Source organism: Bombina bombina, chromosome 6 (assembly GCF_027579735.1).
Source record: "Bombina bombina isolate aBomBom1 chromosome 6, aBomBom1.pri, whole genome shotgun sequence".
Taxonomy (NCBI): domain Eukaryota; kingdom Metazoa; phylum Chordata; class Amphibia; order Anura; family Bombinatoridae; genus Bombina; species Bombina bombina.
In genome coordinates, this window is record NC_069504.1 from 928014626 (window position 1) to 928034537 (window position 19912).

The 19912-nt window shown below is 36.5% G+C and overlaps 1 protein-coding gene across 1 annotated transcript in view; it reads left to right on the forward strand.

Moving 5' to 3' along the window:
* Positions 1 to 19912, forward strand: part of SLIT3 (slit guidance ligand 3) — an 890559-nt gene that overhangs the window by 755461 nt on the left and 115186 nt on the right. Inside the window, exons 21-23 of the mRNA XM_053718567.1 lie at positions 10291 to 10359; positions 11473 to 11544; positions 12634 to 12705. Of these exons, the coding sequence (XP_053574542.1) occupies positions 10291 to 10359; positions 11473 to 11544; positions 12634 to 12705 (213 nt within the window). The remainder of the gene's footprint in view (positions 1 to 10290; positions 10360 to 11472; positions 11545 to 12633; positions 12706 to 19912) is intronic.

Below are 19912 nucleotides of genomic sequence, written 5' to 3' on the forward strand. Positions count from 1 at the left end.
TGCTGTTTGACATCCCAGTATCCTCCTTCTCCACACTAGCCACAATGCAAGATATTATTAGCCACATACATGCAAATTAATATGAAAGGTACATGAAACACCTTGAAATTACATGAAATCTCTGTAGTATTGCAATAAATTACCATACCAGCAGAACAATAATACTTTCTGAATACATAAACACATGTAATTCATTTTCCATGGTCAAACTACCACAACATTTGGAATATCCATATTGTAACAACAACCCCCTCATGCAAAACACTAATAAACTGGAATTGTTATTATTATTATTATTATTATTATTATTTATTTGTGGAGCAGCAACAGATTATGCAGCTCTATAAACATAGGTATAATATAGAAAGATAACATTTATAAGAGGCAAAAAATGGACCAGATCAGATGACTAGATAAAGTGCCCTGCTAAGAGTAGCCAACTGTTGTAGATCACCTTACATGAAGATAGACAAATATAGATAGATAGATAGATAGATAGATAGATAGAAAGATAGATAGATGTTAGAAAGATAGATAGATAAGTATTTATATATATATATATATATATATATATATATATATATATATATATATGATTTTTTGTTAAAGGGACAGTAAACACCATAATTTTTGTTGTTTAAAAAGGTAGATAATCCCTTTATTACCCATTCCCCAAATTTGCATAACCAGCACAGTTATAATAATATACTTTTTACTTCTGTGATTACCTTGTATCTATGCCTCTGCAAACTGCCCCCTTATTTCAGTTCTTTTGACAGACTTGCATTTTTAGCCAATCAGTGCTGGCTCCTAGGAGCTTCACGTGCCTGAGCTCAATGTTATCTATATGAAACACATGAACTAATGCCCTCTAGTGGTGAAAAACTGTCAAAATGCTTTCAAATTAGAGGCAGTCTTCAAGGTCTAAGAAATTAGCACATGAACCTCCTAGATTTAGCTTTCAACTAAGAATACCAAGAGAACAAAGCAAAATTGGTAATAAAAGTAAATTGGAAAGTTGTTTAAAATTGCATGAAAGATTTTTTTTTACTTTACTGTCCCTTTAAATATCTATCTGTACCTATATCTCTATATGATTATATACAGGTAAATATATATATATATATATATATATATATATATATATATATATATATATATATACATACATCTATTTAGAAACACAAAGAACATTTTCTTCTAAGTGAAGAATATTGGAATGTGAAATATTTACATTAGAAACATATTAAAACAATAAAAAAATATTAAAATTGAATATATATAATATATATATATATATATATATATATATATATATATATATATATATATATATATATATATATATATATTTACTCCTGATGTTCTGCACAACAGAATGCAGTTTAGGAATTTATGGGTATCTCTCATTTTGAGGAAAAGATGCAATAAACTTGTAGGTGTATTAAGATCTCTGTCAACATATCTGGATTTAATGGAAACATTAGATAATAAAGTGCAGCAATACATATGGATACACTAAATATTGAATGACCACCAGGGTTTAGACAGACTCATCCTTTTGATTTTAATTCACTATATACAATTCTGAGCTTACCTATTAAATTATTACCTGATGTTACTGATACCATTAACTGTCCCTTTTATATCAATAATGAAAAAGGAATTATATTTAGTTGTATTGAGCTAATTCTCTTCCATTTACAGTACACCATACTACAACTTTTTTCACTAAAAATAGATTTTGATCAAAATTAAAATTTGTAAACAAATTTATCAAAGTACTCCCAATATTTTGCCTGCTTTTATCTGTAATTTAAGTTTGAGAATTAGATTCTGAACTCTGACCCTAAGCATTCTATAAAATTATTGCTTAAAGGGACATGAAACTCCACATTTTTCTTTCATGATTCAGATAGAGAATACAATTTTGAACAACTTTCCTATTTACTTTTATGATCTAATTTGTTTAATTATCTTGTTATCCTTTGCTGAAGAAGTAGCAATACTGGGAGCTTGCTGCACACATTGGGTGAGCCATTAACATGAGGTATATATGTGCAGCCACCAATCAGCTCAGAAGCAGTTGAGCCTACATAGGTATCCTTTTCTACAAAGGATACCAAGAGAACAAAACAAATTAGATAATAGAATTAAATTGAAAAGTTGTAAAATAACATGCTCTATTTGGATCATGAAAGAAAAAAAAAATGAGTTTCATCTTGTTTACATGATCTGCCCCTAATTTCCAATAGCAATAATAATAATAATAATAATACTAAAGACATATATATCAACCATTAAACATGTTGTCTGTACTTACAATGTTAAAGTAAAGTGTTATTAGTTCATTCATTTTTTCTTTCCTAAATTATTCAGCAAACTTTAATACTATGTAAAAAGTCAGCAATAACAATCTCAATTGCCATAATTAGACAAATATAAAAAGATTATGATTTATATTTCTCTTCGTATTTCAGTTATTCCATAAGATTCAGTATATATTTATTTTTCTTTCAAACTAGCTCTCATCTTTTTCCATTACATACAAATAAGTTATGGTGGAAAATATCTTCATTTCTGAGAGTTCTCTGTAAATATTTGTATATCCCTTACTATTTTTGCTTCAGTTAAAGACCCTGTGCATGATCACCTGATTGCTCAAGAGAATCTTCTCATTTATTTTCTGCATTCTAACAATACAGGAAAATATTTAAAGCCATCTGACTGGATTTATTATGATTTTAAGCCTGAACAAAAATGAAACCACAATATTACCAGTATCTTGCAGAAAAAGACGAACTCTCTATAATATAATTTACCAGCGTAAAGCTGTTTAGGGCAAAAGCAATGAATTCTAATGTGTTTGTGAACATTGATGGTAATGCAAACTGCTGGTTAGAATTAGCCTTGGGGCCTCGTTCCTTTTTCTTTACTTTTTTCCAAAGCTAATTTTTCTGGAAGTCATTATTTCTTTGTATAAGGTCGATTTATATTTCTCTTCCCCCACCTTGTAATAAAAGGATTCCAGAGTAATGTTAAACAGAGGAATGGAGGGGAACTAGCAAAATGTTTTAATTTTGATTTGATTTAAAAACTAAGAGGAAAGGCCAGATGGCAAATAAATCGTTTTTATTGCTATTATTAAAAAGGTTAGTTGGTGTGGCAAAATGTGCACTCTGTATCTGTATTTAAAAAAAATGAAATATTAGGCAACTGAATATAAATGTGATGAGAAATAAATATGTCATCAAGGATGACAAACAAGCTAGTGATGATTAAATACAGAGCTATAAAGTCTAGATAGATACATATGTGCAGGTATTAAAGGGATAGAAAAGTCAAATTAAACTTGCATTTATCGGAGAGAGCATGTCATTTTGAGACACTTTTAAATTCACTTCTATTTTCAAATGTGCTTCATTCTCTTGGTATCCCTTGTTGAAAAAGAATTTGCACATATCCTACACTAGTGGGAGATAGCTGCTGATTGGTGCCTGCACACATTTGTTTCTTGTGATTCGTTTACTAAATGTGTGCAGCAGCTAGTTGTCAGTAGTGTAATGCTGTTCCTTCAGCAAAGGATAACAAGAGAATGAAGCAAACTTGATAATAGAAGTAAATTGGAAAGTTGTATGTTCTACCCAAATCATGAAAGAAAATTTTGTGGTTTCCTGTCCCAATATTATTAATTTATGAGATGTGAGAAATGAACATTATTTTGGGACTGTTTATAATTAACCTTTTTTAACATCCAAACCCTTCAGTCAAAATTGTTATTGTTTAAAAAGAGAGATCCCACCTTTACTACCCATTCCTTGCCTTTTCACAACCAATATTGTTATATTAATATACTTTATAACATTTAAACCTCTACATTTCTCTCTGTTTCTAAGCCTCTTTTGACAGCCTCTTATCACATGCTTTTTTATTAGCTTTTCACAACAAGAGACTGCTAATTAATGTGGGCCATATAGATAACATTGTGCTCTCTCCCATGGAGTTGTATAAGACACTGCACTAATTGTCTAAAATGCAAGTCAATAGATAATAAATAAAAAGTCATGTGATCATGGGGATGTCAAAAGAGGCTTAAATACAAGGTAATCACAGAGGTTAAAAATATATTACTATAACCATGTTGGCTGTGCAAAACTGGAGAATGGATAATAAAGGGATTAGCTATCTTTTTAAATAAATATTTTGGAGTTGACTGTCCCTTTAAATGACCATTTTGATGTTCCTATTTAGGGCCAAATTACAAGTGAATTGATAAATTATCGAGGGCCTGCGAACGGACCAATTTTCCCATTTGCGGGCGCGAGATAATGAACCAGCCATTACAAGTGACTGGTTATTGCTACCACAAGCTCGTGGTAGCAATTAGCGCTCAGAAAATTAACCAGAGATCCAATCTCTTGTTAATTTTCTAAAAGTGCCCTAATAGAGGGCATTGTTATTTTTTATTTCTACATATATATTTGAAAATATGCTGCCATCGCTGCACTAATTACCCCCTTCACTGCGCGAGGTTCTGATGCCGTCTCCCATTGGAGCCTATGGAAGCGTACTCTCGTGTGTGAACGTTAGCGCGCATTGCACTTAACTTGTAGTACCAGCACACATTAGCGTGCTCTGGTATTACTCTGTGAAGCACTAATATTGCTTGCGTGCAATCAATATTTAGCGCTCCACTTGTAATCTAGAACTAGATTGATACATGTCATTGTTTAAAAGTGTGATGAGAGCCATATTTTAACTTTTTATGAAACCAGAAAAATTGCCATGTTTTTAATATGAGAACTGAGCATGTGTAAAAAATGTTTAGTTCAGGGCCGTCTTTAACACAGGGCAAAAGGGGCAGCTGCCCAGGGCCCAGTCTCTGTTCTGTTGAGGGGCCCAAGAGTCCTTTTTTTTTTTTATGGTTCATACCCGACTGCAGATGTGACATGGGGAACATACACATTCAGTCCTAATACTGTCACAGTCAAAAGTACTCTGCTTATATTTAAAAAAATAAAAAAAACTGTGCCAGACCGTGCCAGTGTCATGTGCCATGCCAAGCTATTGCCATGTGCTGTTTTAGATGTGCACTATGCAGCACTGAATGCAAAGCCCTAACTCGGCATCCAGCCATTCCCACTGCATCAGAAAAGGTCCTACTGGGGTTGCCACTGTTACCAGGTAACTGCTCTGGTTGTGGGGATTGTTTCTGGGTAGGGCTGACTGTAGGCGCATGCAGCAGAAAGCTGGAGCGGCAGGCACGTGAGGATTTGAGCATCTGTGCAGCTGCATACACTGCTCTCTTCAGTCTTGAGGCTGTGTGACTCATCTCACACTGTATCCATGCAGCCTTGGACAGACAGCATCCAGGCTGCTGGTCCCCTTAGCCCTGTTCTTTCTGCTGTGGCCCTAAGATCAACTAACTGAAGTTTGTTAGGGGAACAGTGCTTAGAAAGGTGTAGAAAGGTGTCAGTGGGAAGAATAAGTGAGTGCACACACGCCCCCCATGCAGCATTGTCTAGTGCAGGGTGAGAGGGAACTTGTTTAATGTAAGGTTTATTTTTATAGTTTTTATTTTCTCTCTGTCTCAGATTTTACAGCTTCCCATAGTAGTTCTGCTGTTTTAGTCAGTAAACTTATATTTGTCTGCACCTCCATGCTTCCTCCTCAGTCTTTACCTTGCTTTGCTCCTGTTGGCTGCCCTTAATCTCTTTAACCAGCTAACCTCACACCAGAATCACATTCAAAAGAATATTAAATGAATCCACAATGGAGGAATTTATTTATTTATTTACTTATTAGTACTGTTTTGGTCCAGTTTCACATAGTGCAATTTATTTCATTTTTTTTAAATGATTAGCCCAGCAGTGGATGATCCACCGCTGGGCTAATAATTAAAAAAAAAAAAAATTGATTTAGTTGTTTTTTGGGATGTTAGGGTGGAGAGCGAAATTGCATGGGGTGGGGGGGGGGGGCAAGAAAATTTTTGCCCAGGGTCCAGTCAATATTAAAGACTGCCCTGGTTTCATTAGATCATTTTAAGAAAAAAACATGCAGCCAAAAATGTTTTTTTTTTTCATGAGGTCATAGCTGTGTATTTAAGTACAAACATTCTGAAGAAAAATACATTTAAAGTATTTTCTAAGGGACTGGAATACAGCTGTTTAATTGTCTGCAGCGTAAAGGGGATGTTATCCTACTATGAATGCATAGGGTTGTAAATTGATTGGAATGGCTTAGAACAGGGGTGGTAAACTTATTTTGAGTATGTGCCCAAATTGACAATAATCTTCTAACATTCTATTGAGAGACAATGGTTCCTTCATAAAATATAAATGGATATTAACATGAATGTTTCTTTTAAATCCATAATATGTCAACAGCTAAAGCGGAATTAATGATAAATAAAAAATGAATCATAAGAAAAATAACTTAAAAGACTAAATTAAACGTTTGTTGATTCAAATAAGGCACACACTTTTAAGAGAGTTTTCTGTTTATTTCTATTATCAAATTTACGTTGTTTTCTTGGCATCCTTTTTTGAAAAATAAGTAGTCTCACAAGTAGCAATGGATTAGTGATTGGTGGCTACACCCATAAGCTTTTAGTCATGGCTGGCCAGTTATGTTCAGCTAGTGGCTGCTCTGGATCTGACTTTATGGGCTCCATTTATGAAACAGCGGATTCTCCTTTGGAGCCCCATTGTTTCAGGTCCGCCTCAAAAAGAAGTTAAGTCGTAAGACCGCTGCTCCTTGGCCGCCGGTGAGCAGGGGGCTGCAATGCACAAGCATTTCACAAGAAATTCTTGTGCAATGTTAAATGCCAACAGCATATGCTTTCGGCATTTAGTGAGGTCGAGCGCAGCTAGTGGCTGCTCTGGATCTGACTTTATGGGCTCCATTTATGAAACAGCGGATTCTCCTTTGGAGCCCCATTGTTTCAGGTCCGCCTCAAAAAGAAGTTAAGTCGTAAGACCGCTGCTCATTGGCCGCCGGTGAGCAGGGGGCTGCAATGCACAAGCATTTCACAAGAAATTCTTGTGCAATGTTAAATGCCAACAGCATATGCTTTCGGCATTTAGTGAGGTCGAGCGCACATGATTCGCTACAGCGAATCATATTCGCTTGCCTATTATTAAAGGGATAGTAAATCCCAAAAAATTATTTTATGATTCAGATAGAACATACAATTTTAAACAACTTTACAATTTACTTATATTATGAAATTTGCTTCATTCTCTTGTTATCCATTGTTGAAGGAACAGCATTGCACTGCTGGCAGTTAGCTGAACACATCTAGTTAGCCAATCACAACAGACAAATGTGTGCAGGCACCAATTAGCAGCAGCTCCTACTGGTGTATGATATCTGCGTATTCTTTTTTAACAAGGGATACTAAGAGAACAAAGCACATTTAAAAATAGAAGTGAATTAAAAAGTGTCTTAAAATTGCATACTCTATATGAATCATGCAAGTTTAATTATGACTTTCCTATCCCTTTAAATCTACCCCTTAGCATTTAACTCCTTTCCAGGGGTTAAACACATAGTAATATGAGATCAATGGTGCAATGATAAAATGTTCTAAAAGATTAGAATATTTTATTTGTATATTTTTTGTCCCGATAAGTAATACAGTTGCAACCAATAAATCCAAGCAGTAAGGTCGTATCCCAGAGGTGAAGTGCCAACAAATCTGGCATTGATGCTACCTTGAGTTCTACTTGAAGACCTAATGCATTGGAATGGGAGCCAACCTTCAGTGACGTGTTATATATGTAATTATTTGGTATTTATGTTTATTTTTACATGTAGAAGCAACCAGAGACTTTTATTTAGATAAAAATATAGATACAATTATTTTACAACAGTGTAATATGAGAATAGATATAGTTTGTTCTGGTAAAAATATGTATATGTCCTAGTGTTTTCTTTAGTGGTAAATAACCTGAAATCTTTTACTCCAGCTGAAATGGAGGTTGTCTGTAGCTCAGCCCATGGTTTAGCTTTAAATTCACTAATGTGAGATAGCCAAAACACATCCAAGCCAAAAAGAAAATTACAGTCCCAGCATTGAAACACAACTACCATCCCATGGTACTTAGCTTGACCAAATGCTACTTATTTTCAATCACAAATAACACAAGGTTGTTTCTATTTGTTAGATCTGTAATAATTTGCTTCCAGTATATTATTTAATGCATTTGGATTCCAGAATCTAGGGCAGTATTTCTGAATTCCAGTCCCTAAGAAGGCCATGTTTTCCTGTCTTGGTGATCATTAGATTTAGTGTTGTGATTGACTCAGTGCTGCTCACTAAAGCAACAACAGACCCAGTGTAACAAAATATTCAGATCTTTTTATGTATCTCTATCTATTTATATATCTATCTTTCATATATCTATCTATCCATCTATCTATCTATCCATCTATCTATCTATCTATCTATCTATCTATCTTTCATCTATCTATGTATCTATCATCTATCAATATTAGTTCTGCAGAATCTGTTGGTGCTCTACAAGTATATAAAATAATAACATCTATCATCTAAATTTTGCTTAAAACCATATGCTATGGTTGTATATTTCCAGTATATTTTGTACAATTATGTGACTTGCAATCCGTTCAGTTAAAGAAACTTGAGGACTAATTTTAAGGAAATGTGAAAGGAATACATAGCAGATTTAACTTTATGCACTGCCTTGTTTGAATAGAGTTCAGACAATTTCAAGCAGTAATTTTTGCTAATGCCCCTGTTTTAAAATATCATTACTTTCAATTGTAGATGTATCCTAGGATGTGATTGGGATACTAAAGCTGGCATGGTAATCAAGAATGGAAAATTTGAATTGGACATGCTATAGGCTAGTCAAACTTGGAAATCATTAACATATTTTAGAAGTTAAGTTTCACATTTAAAGGGCATGAAACCCAATATTTTCTTTCATGATTACGATAGAGCATACAATTTTCAACAATTTTACAATTTACTTCTGTAATCAAATTTGCTTTATTATCTTGGTATTCTTTGTTGAATGATTAGCAATTCACTACTGGAAGCTAGCTGAACACAATGGGGGTTAATTTATAATTTGCTGGTCGGACATGATTCACTGTAGCGAATCATGTCCGCCTGGCATTGCTAAATGCCAACAGCATACGCTGTCGGCATTTAACATTGCACAAGCATTTCTAATGAAATGCTTGTGCAATGCCGTCCCCTGCACATTTGCAGCCAATCGTCCGCTAGCAGGGGGTGCCAATCATCCCGATCCAGTCGATCCAATCGGATAATTGCAGTCTGCCACCTAAAAGGTGGCGGACAAGTTAAAGGGACATGAAACCCAAACATTTTCTTTCATGATTCAGATAGAGAATACAATTTTAAACAACTTTCTAATTTACTTCTATTATTAAATTTGCTTACTTCTCTTGTTATCCTTTGCTAAAAGGTTTATCTAGGCAAGCTCAGGAGCAGCAGAGAACCTAGGTTCTAGCTGTTGATTGGTAGCTTCATATATATATTGATTGTGATTGGCTCACCCATGTGTTCAGTTACAAACCATTAGTGCATTGCTGCTCCTTCAACAAATGATACCAAGAGTATGAAACAGATTAGATAATAGAAGTAAATTAGAAAGTTCTTTAAAATTGTATCCTCTATCTGAATCATGAAAGAAAAAATATTGTGTCTCATGTCCCTTTAAGGAGCAGCAGTCTTATGACTGATGCTTCTTAACTTATATTTCCGGCGAGCCGGAAACTTCAGGCAGATTATTATTATTATTATTATCAGGTATTTGTAGAGCGCCAACAGATTCCGCAGCGCTGATAAAGCAGCATCCGCTGCTTATTAAATCTCCCCCAATGGGTGAGGTAGTGACAAGAGTCAGAGATATATGGTGTGCAGCCACCAATCAGCAGCTAGCTCCCAGTAGACCTAGGTATGCTTCTCAGCAAAGCATTCCAAGAGAATGAATCAAATTAGATAATAGCAGTCAATTTGAATTACATGCACTAAATCATAAAAGTTTAATTTTGACTGTCACTTAAGTTTCTCACTTGTTAGTTATCATTTTTTAATGATTTCCATTGTTTCTACTAATGTACATATGCATGTGTTTGTGTCACTGTATATTAATGACCTAAAGTATTGTATGGTGTTTCAGTTTATAGTACATTGTCCTCAAATAGTAAAATGCTTTATGATAATATTTTATATTCTTCATTTCTTTGTTGCCATACGTTGTATTATATTGTTAAAGTATATATTCACTAATTTAGGTATTTGGAAGGCAACCACTTAACATCTGTGCCAAAAGAGCTCTCCAGTTTCAAACAGCTGACGTTGATGTGAGTATCATTTATTTATATAATGATAAACTATTATTTTCTTAATTTAAAATAGATTATAGTTGGGCAAAATGCTCATCTTATTGACAAAATACACCTTCAGCCCGAAACAAAATTGTTTTTTTACTATCCACAATGTGTTTATTATGGCAACTAGTAATATAAACACAATCTAATATTGTACTCAATGTATGTATATATATATATGCATTGAGTACAATATTAGATTGTGTTTATATATAGAATGCCAGAAGTACTGCTACCCCACAGTAACTAGATTGTGGTTCTCTTTCATCTCTCAAACCTTTATAATCTATTACCTATTTCCCCTTTTACACCACTATTCAGGGGTGATCCAGGGGTATGTGCTACTTGGATGCAAAGGTATTTGTGGGTACACCAAACCCCATCTCACTGCAATCCTGTCCCCATTTCAATTATCTAATTTCTTAATTTCTTCCTCAGGTTTCTCTTACATATCTTTTTTTTTTTGCTCAGCTGCAATATTTAGACTGTTCATGATATAAAATCAAGGATTTGCATTATCACACATATATTAAGTAGGGAGGGACCATTGTTACTTCAGAACTGTATTTATGTTACGAAGGTTTCAGAACCTGTTCTTATGTGAAGAAATGTTCAAGAATTTGATGATTTATTTCAGTCCTGGAGTATTCCCCTGAAGTCTAATAATGTATGCATCTCTATTTAAAAATAAATAAAGGATAGTTTTATCCCAAGGCCTATTCTTTCACCTCCATATTTTTGCAGAGAAACTTAAATAATTATGTCTGGAAAACTCTAATTGATTTGAATATTTAACCGTATATACGGTGTTGCATGTGTGTGCATGCTTGCGTACATACATGTGTTTACGTGCATGTGCACAAGACCGCTACTCATGCAGTGCTCTTTCGTTGGTAATGAAAACCTTGAAAATAAACATTTTTGCAAATCTGTTGAATTGCTATGAATCATTACTAGCGCACATATAACTACTCACATGTAATTTCAATCATATTGTTGTTATCGTTAAACAATTTTTATGTCTAGTTGTACCGAATTACAGAATGATTTAGTGTTACGACTGCTAAATATTTTCATTTTTTTTAGTGATTTGAGCAACAACAGCATCAGTGTATTATCTAATTACACCTTTAGCAACATGACCCAGTTGTCCACACTGTAAGTAGTAAACTTGTTCTTGATGTTAATATATAGAGGCCTATTTATGAAATGTCTGTCGGACCTGATCCGACAGTGCGGATCAGGTCCGACAGACATTGCTAAATGCAATACGCTCTCCGTATTCAGCATTGCACCAGCAGCTCACAACAGCTGCTGGTGCAACGCCGCCCCCTGCAGACTCGCGGCCAATCGGCCGCCAGCAGGGGGGTGTCAATCAACCCGATCGTACTCGATCTGGTTGAATTCTGGCGATTCCTGTCCGCCTCATCAGAGCAGGCGGACAGGGTTATGGAGCAGCAATCTTTAGACCGCTGCTTCATAACTGGTGTTTCTGGCAAGTCTGCAGACTCGCCAGAAACACGGGGCGTCAAGCTCCATTCAGCGCTTGATAGATAGGCCCCATAGTATCAGCAATCTTATATTATATACTGTATCTATGTGACAGCCATTATCCTTATTTTGTGACAAATTAAAATAACTGTGTCTTCCTTTTAAAGGCACATGAAAGTGCCACTTTATAAAGAAATGTCATTTGCAGGGAACATAAAATATTACTATAGTTTACCAGTAATTTCGAAAAAATTGTAGTTGTCACAGTTTTAAATATAGGAAAAAGTTTAAAGGGGCATTATAATACAAACAAATACATTCTCTAATTAGTTGGAGCATGTCATTTTAGCACTAAACAGCTAATTAGTTAGAGCAAATCTAAACTACTGCTTGTGAGCTACAGAGAGCTGCAGGTCTTGAACAAACACGGCAGATGAGCCAATCAGCAGCAGCAGTCACACGACCCTGATGCTCAAATGCCAGCAGTTCTCTGTGGCTCCATATTGGTACTTTAACTATGTGTTAAACCCCTTTTGCAAGAATTAAACACAGAGATTTTCAGATTTGGTTGTGCTAAAACTAAATGATTAAAATGAATTAGAGCATGCAGTTTGTGCACTATAATGCCCCTTTAATTTATGTATTTGTCCACTGCAATTTCACTAGCCTTGGATTAATATAAATTTCCAGCCCAGCTTATTTGATACATTAAATGGAAACATGATCTTAATTGTCTATCTCTGATCATTCCTGCAGGATATTAAGCTACAACCGTCTAAGGTGCATCCCAGTACATGCGTTTAATGGGCTGAAGTCTCTCCGTGTGCTGTAAGTATCAGTTGCTGAATATGTCTGCGTTCCAAGTTATTGAGATATTTAGATGACAGAAGGCTTCTTAATGAGCAGATGGCTTCTAGTTGGCTTCATGATCTAGCAGTAGGATTATACAATTTGTCTAACTGCACTGGTAGTTAGATCCAACAAGAATTAGATTAAATAAAACAAATAGAACAAAGACTTTAATATGAATACACACAAAAAATATACTAGAGATATTGTTTTGTCTTTATATAATTATTCCCTGCCAGGTCACAAGACCACAAATAATTACAGGTTTCAACAAAGAATATGCTATTTTATTTCATATGTTTGTAATCTCTTAAACTGCAGATCTACCCAAACAGATTGTGATTTTTAAATATAGTAACTTACATATTTGTTCCATTATTCCTCATATAATGTAATCATAGTCAAGTATATTTGTCCTGCATGCATTTATTTTATATTTATTTTAAATGGTCATAAAAGTCAACATTGTATTTGCTACATCTAAAGTAGAGTATTTTTCTTTTCTTTTTTTTCTCTAATGGCTGTTCAACGTCCAGCCAATGAGCATTGTGAGTTGTCCTGTCAGCAAGTAATCTGTCCCTAGAGCTGAATTGTGCACAAACATATATTTGCTGTTTAAAGGGATGGTACGTTCTAGAGTTTCAAAAATGCTGGGATTTATCATATCAATAAAAATAAAGACGACCTTCTTTCAGCAGTTAAAAAAAAAAACCTGGTGAATAGGTACTTGTATTTCACAGCAGCTTCAATGCTAACCTAAGCGCCTTCAGCCACCAATGGCATAGCTCCATTTTGACGTTTCCACCTCTTTGTTAATATCCATATTTGCTTACGGCATAATGCCAAAGGGCAAGCACAGCTATTGGCTAAGAGGTTCCCTTTATTTTTAATTATGGTAAATCCTTGGATTTTTGAAACGCTATAATTTACCATCACTTTTTGCGTGCAAAATAGAAAATAGTTTAATTGTGTCTAATTGCTGTTCATTCTATGCATTATATAAATATTTGGAGATTAATGTCCCTTTAATCCTAGCTTGTCCTCTTGTTTAATTATTATTAACCTTATAATTACAAGACATTTATGTTCTCTTGCAATAAAATAACATATCAGCCCAGTCTCACATTTTTAAAACAAATTGACATCTTTGTTTGCTGCATTTGTTTTTTAGTAGCCAAACTCCACCCATCTCTTGTCTTATTTAGAGGAGCCAATCTTGGCTTGAGTGTGCAGACAACAAGGCTAGCCATGGTCATATTGCTGGTATAAAATGCTTTGTTTTGCAGTTATTATTAAATTTGTGTTTGTAGGCGCGATAAATTAGTGCTTCACTTGTAATCTAGCCCTTACTTTTATAATCAAATTTGTTTTGTTCTCATGTTATTATTTGTTGAAGAGATATCGGGATAGGAAGCATGCACATATCTGAAGCTCTACATGACAGGAAATAGTGCTGCCATCTAGTGCTCGTGCTAATGTATAAAGCCATATAGTGCTGCAGACACGTGCACACTCCTGAATGTAACTTCCTGTTTTTCAACAAAGAATAACAAGAAAATAAGGAAACTTTGCTAATAGAAGTACATTGGGAAGTTGTTTAAAATTGTATGTTCTATCTGAATCATGAAAGAAAAGATGTGGGGCATATGTAACAAGCTCCGTATGCAATGATGAATACGGCGAGCGTATTGCTCGCCGTATTCAGCGAAGTCTGGCGGACCTGATCCGCACTGGCGGATCAGGTCCGCCAGACTTTCATAACTAGAGGCCTTGGGCTTTTATGTCCCTTTAAAGGGAAGAGAACAAAGAATAATTGCTAATAGATCTAAATTAAAAAGTTGTTTAAAATCTCATGCTCTATAAGAATTTTGGTTTTCGTATCCCTTTAATTCTATACTGTATTTTCGGCATCCTGCATTAATCCTCTTTAATTGTATTTGGCCAACCAGAAGATGTATTTTGTTTTACTACAGATGTCGCTGACAGTTGATGTTACAATAAAAAAATGTTTGATACTGTTTTATTATGCTGTCATGCTGGAATGTTTTGCATAAGGTTGAAAACATTTTTTAGGTTCCCTAGGTCAAATGTTAATGGAAATACAGAAGATGAATAAAAATAAGAAATAGTGACCTAAAAGCATATGATGTTTACAGTACGTTACTGAGTATGACCAGACTTGCTTTATCTAATCTCAAATGATGCCCATAGTCTTGAATTTAGAGATTCCCAGACCTTCTCAGCCTCTGCTTCAGAACATTAGTGAATGAGCTCAGTTCCAATGAAGCACTGCCTTCCCTCAATAAATCTGATGATTTTATTTATACTGGTGCAGCAGAATAGCGCAGTGTCAGCTGCTTGTCTCTCCACACGTCATCTATACTGTTATTAAAAATCAATTCTCTTGAGACAAGAAAAATGCTTGAGAGTGACAGCATGCAATCTGTTGTTGTCACTTATTCATTATCTGCCTTCTCAAGGGGGTTGAAAAATGAGAGCATCAGCAAAACAGTTTTAATGTTTTTGTGGGGGTTTTTTTTATTATATTTTTTTATTATGAAAGACACATATGTGTAAGTGTATTTCAGAATGCCTTAGAATCTTGTGATTTAAAGCAATACTGCCACCTTCAATCACGTGTATAATCCCAGTACTGCATGTGACTCTTATACAGAATAGAAAGTGTTTTCTTTAAAAGATAAAAGATAGCTAAAGATATAGGGGCCTATTTAACAAATGTCTGTCTGACATGATCCGATCAGCGGATCATGTACGACAGACATCGCTGAATGCTGAGAGCAATACGCTCTCCGCATTCAGCATTGCAGCAGCAACTCTTGTGAACTGCTAGTGCAATGCCACCCCCTGCAGATTTGCGGCCAATCAGCCGCTAGCAGGGGGTGTCAATCAACCAGATCGTATTGGATCGGGTTGATTTCCCGCAATGTCTGTCCGCCTCCTCAGAGCAGGCGGACAGGTTATGGAGCAGCGGTTTTTAGACCACTACTTCATAACTGGTGTCTCTGGCGAGTCGGAAGGCTCGCCAGAAACACGGCCGGCCCTTCAAGCTCCATACGGAGCTTGATAAATGAGCCCCATAGAGTTAGATTACAAGTGGAGTGTAAAAATACTAGGGCTCAAGTAAAATCAATAGTGCTCCTATTCTTGCCCTCGTATTACAAGTCGAAAGTAAAATGTTAGCACAAGAGAAAAATACGCAGGCATTAGTTACAGATTACAAGTGGAGCGCTATCGATAGCACAATCTATTACAAGTCCATGGTAAAAATGAATTACCAGAGAATGTTTAGCGCAGCTGACATCTCTTTAGTGTGCCTTATACTTTCAATGGATAGCGTGGCCATTACAAATTATGTGTTGCTCATGAGGCCAGCGCATAGCAATGCTAAAAAATTTAGTGCAACTTGAGAGCTGAAGTAATGTGTTAGGGCTATAAAACAGATATAGTATATAAAAAGGTGTTGGCTCAAAGGTGTATGTATATATATATATATATATACACATTTGAGCCCTTCCCAATCAAACACCTTGTCATATACCATATCACTTTAAAATAATGTTATCACCATTTTTTTGTTTCTAAAATAGAAATATCTTAAATACCTTACAGCTAGATTACGAGTTTTGCGTTATGAGTGAAAAAGCAGCGTTATGGCTCTTTTTCACTACCGCTGGTATTACGATTCTTGCAGGTATATCTGTACCACACACTTTTTTGGCCGGAACGCAACGTAACTACCGCAGCTTTCAAAAAGTCCTTTTTCAATAGGACTTCCATAGCGCCGGTATTACAAATGTGCCTGTCCGGCCAAAAAGTAAGCGGTACAGGCCATAACTACAAGATCCGTACTGTAAACTGAAAGTCAGTAGTTATGGCTTTTATGTTACAAAGCTGTAGCATAAAACTCATAACTAAAGTGCTAAAAAGTAAACTAACACCTATAAACTACCTATTAACCCCTAAACCGAGGCCCTCTCGCATCGCAAACACTAAAATAAAATTATTAACCCCTAATCTGCCACTCCCGACATCGCCCCCACATATTAACACCTAAACTGTCGTACTCCCGCATCGCAAACACTAGTTAAATATTATTAACCCCTGATCTGCTGTCTCTATTATCGCCGCAACCTACATTACTGTTATTAACCCCTAATCTGCTACCCTCAAAATCGCCGCCACTATACTAAAGTTATTAACCCCTAAACCTAACCCTAAGTCTAACCCTAACACCCACTAACTTTAATATAATTAAAATAAATCTAAATAAAAATTACAATTAAGACCTAAATAATTCCTATTTAAAACTAAATACCTATAAAATAAACCCTAAGCTAGGGTCTTAGGTTTTATTTTTATTTCACAGCTAGGTTTGTATTTATTTTAACTAGGTAGACTAGTTACTTAATAGTTATTAACTATTTACTAGCTACCTAGTTAAAATAAATACAAATTTACTTGTAAAATAAAACCTAACCTGAGATACACTAACACCTAACCTTACACTACAATTAAATCAATTACATTAATTAAATACAATTAACTAAATTACAAAAAAAGCACACTAAATTACACCAACTAAAAAAGAAATTATGAAATAATTAAACTAATTACACCTAATCTAATAGCCCTATCAAAATAAAAAAGCCCCCCCTCCAAAAAAAAAAAACCTTAGCCTAAACTAAACTGCCAATGGCCCTTAAAAGGGCCGTTTGTGGAGCATTGCCCCAAATAAATCAGCTCTTTTACCTGTAAAAAAAAATACAAACAACCCCCCAACAGTAAAATCCACCGCCTGCACAACCAAACCCCCCAAATAAAATCCTATCTAAAAAACCTAAGCTCCACATTGCCCTGAAAAGGGCACTTGGATGGGCATTCCCCTTAAAAGGGCATTTAGCTCTTTTTCAGCCCAAACCCTAAGTTAAAAATAAAACCCACCCAATAAACCCTTAAAAAATACTAACACTAACCCCCGAAGATCCATTGCATCAGCCAATAGGATTTTTTCACCTTTAATTCCGATTGGCTGAGAGACTTCTATCAGCCAATTGGAATTCAAGGGCGCCATCTTGGATGACGTCCCTCAAAGGAACCTTCATTCTGGAAGAGCCATAGATTGAAGAGGATGCTCCGCGCCGGATGTCTTGAAGATAGAGCCGCTCCGCGTCGGAAGGATGAAGATAGAAGATGCCGTCTGGATGAAGACTTCTGCCCGTCTGGAGGACCACTTCTTGCCGTCTGGATGAAGACTTCTTCCGGCTTTGTTGAGGACTTCTTGCCGCTTGGATGAAGACTTCTTCCGGCTTCGTTGAGGACTTCTTGGTAGGTGGCGACGATGTCGGGGGCGGCAGATTAGGGGTTAATAACTAATCTAGGTGACAGGGACATTGGGGGTGGCAGATTAGGGGTTAATAAGTGTAATGTAGGTGTCAGTGATGTCGAGGGCGGCAGATTAGGGGTTAATAAGTGTAACGTGTAAAGATTAGGGGTGTTTAGAATCAGAGTTTATGTTAGGGTGTTAGGTGTAAACATAAATTTTCTTTCCCCATAGGAATCAATGGGGCTGCGTTACGGAGCTTTACACTCCTTTATTGCAGGTGTTAGACTTTTATTTAGTCGGCTCTCCCCATTGAAGTCTATGGGGAAATCGTGCACAAGCACGTAAAACCAGCTCAAAACAGCACTGGTATTTGAGTGCGGTATGGAGCTCAATTTTGCTCAACGCTGCAATATTGCCTGCTAACGCCGGGTTTTTGCAAACCTGTAATAGCAACGCTATAGGGAGGTGAGTGGTGGAAATAACTTGCAAGTTAGCACCGAGCCGCTCATAATGCAAAACTCGTAATCTAGCCGTTAGTTCTTTACTCAGAAGGAAATAGCTCACTAGCTCCACTAGTAATCTAGCCCAAAATGATAATATATTCAACGTTAAAGGGACATTAAACACTATGGGGTAGATTTACCAAAGGTCGAGCGGACATGATTCGCTGTAGTGATTCATGTCTGCTCGACCTTGCTAAATGCTGAAAGCATATGATGTCTGCATTTACCATTGCACAAGCATTGTTGGTGAAATGCTTGTGCAATGCTGCCTCCTGCTCAGCAGGGACTGTCAATCATCCCAATCGGATCAGGATGATTTCAGTCCGCCACCTAAAAGGTGGTGGAGAAATTAAGGAGCAGCGGTCTTGCGGCTGCTGCTTCTTAACTTCCGTTTCTGCTGACTAGAAACTATGGGGCGTTGATGCAGCATCCGCTGCTTAATAAATCGTCCCCTATAACAGCGGTTCCCAACCTTTTTTCTCTTCTGTACCCCTTGATTAGGCTTTTCATTTATGAGTACCCCCTCTCTTCATTACCCCCACCCATCCCTCAAAATAAAGGAAGCACTTTTTTATAGGGGAGGTAAGCTATACCTGAATTGCATACGACTGTACGTGTATCAACAGGATTAAAGCTCAGATCTTATTCTCAGGAGTCCTGCTGTGTGGCTGGTGCCCCTGGCAGCTGCCTGGTTGCTCCTACACAAGGCCCTGGGGGTGGAGTAATGATCATAAAAATAAATATTTAAATTTGTGAGATCAGATCGATATTAACCACCCAGCCACTATGAACGTTTTTAGTTGGAAGTGAAGCAGTCTGAATCAAGCAAGCACTAGAAGCAGTACTTTACTTACCGGCACTGACTATAACTTATTTGGGGATGCAGACCTGCCTCGCCTGTGTGACTCGCAATCTCAACGGCTCTATCACACGTGTCCATGCAGCTATGCTGCTGCAGTGCCGCTTCTATTTGAGCACTTGCAGTCAAAATTGTGTGCATGGGACAGAGGTGGGTGGAGCAGGAGGCTAAGCTGTCTGGTGACACAGGGTGATCATTAATATGTGGACCGGAGTCATCCACACCCGGTCCACATATTTCAGGTGCAGGGGCTCCCATCTGCCTATATGCCAGGCCAGGACTTAATTTGTCACTTTCCGGCTAAATGCTCCTTCCTTCCACAGTTCCACAATGCTTATTAGTTGATGACCCATTGAGAGTGCCCCCCCGACCCTCCCCCCGCATCTTCCGCCATTACCAACAATATTTTTGTGTACCCCCAACCGGCCTGCCAATACCCCCAGGGGTACACGTACCCCAGGTTGGGAACCGCTGCCCTAT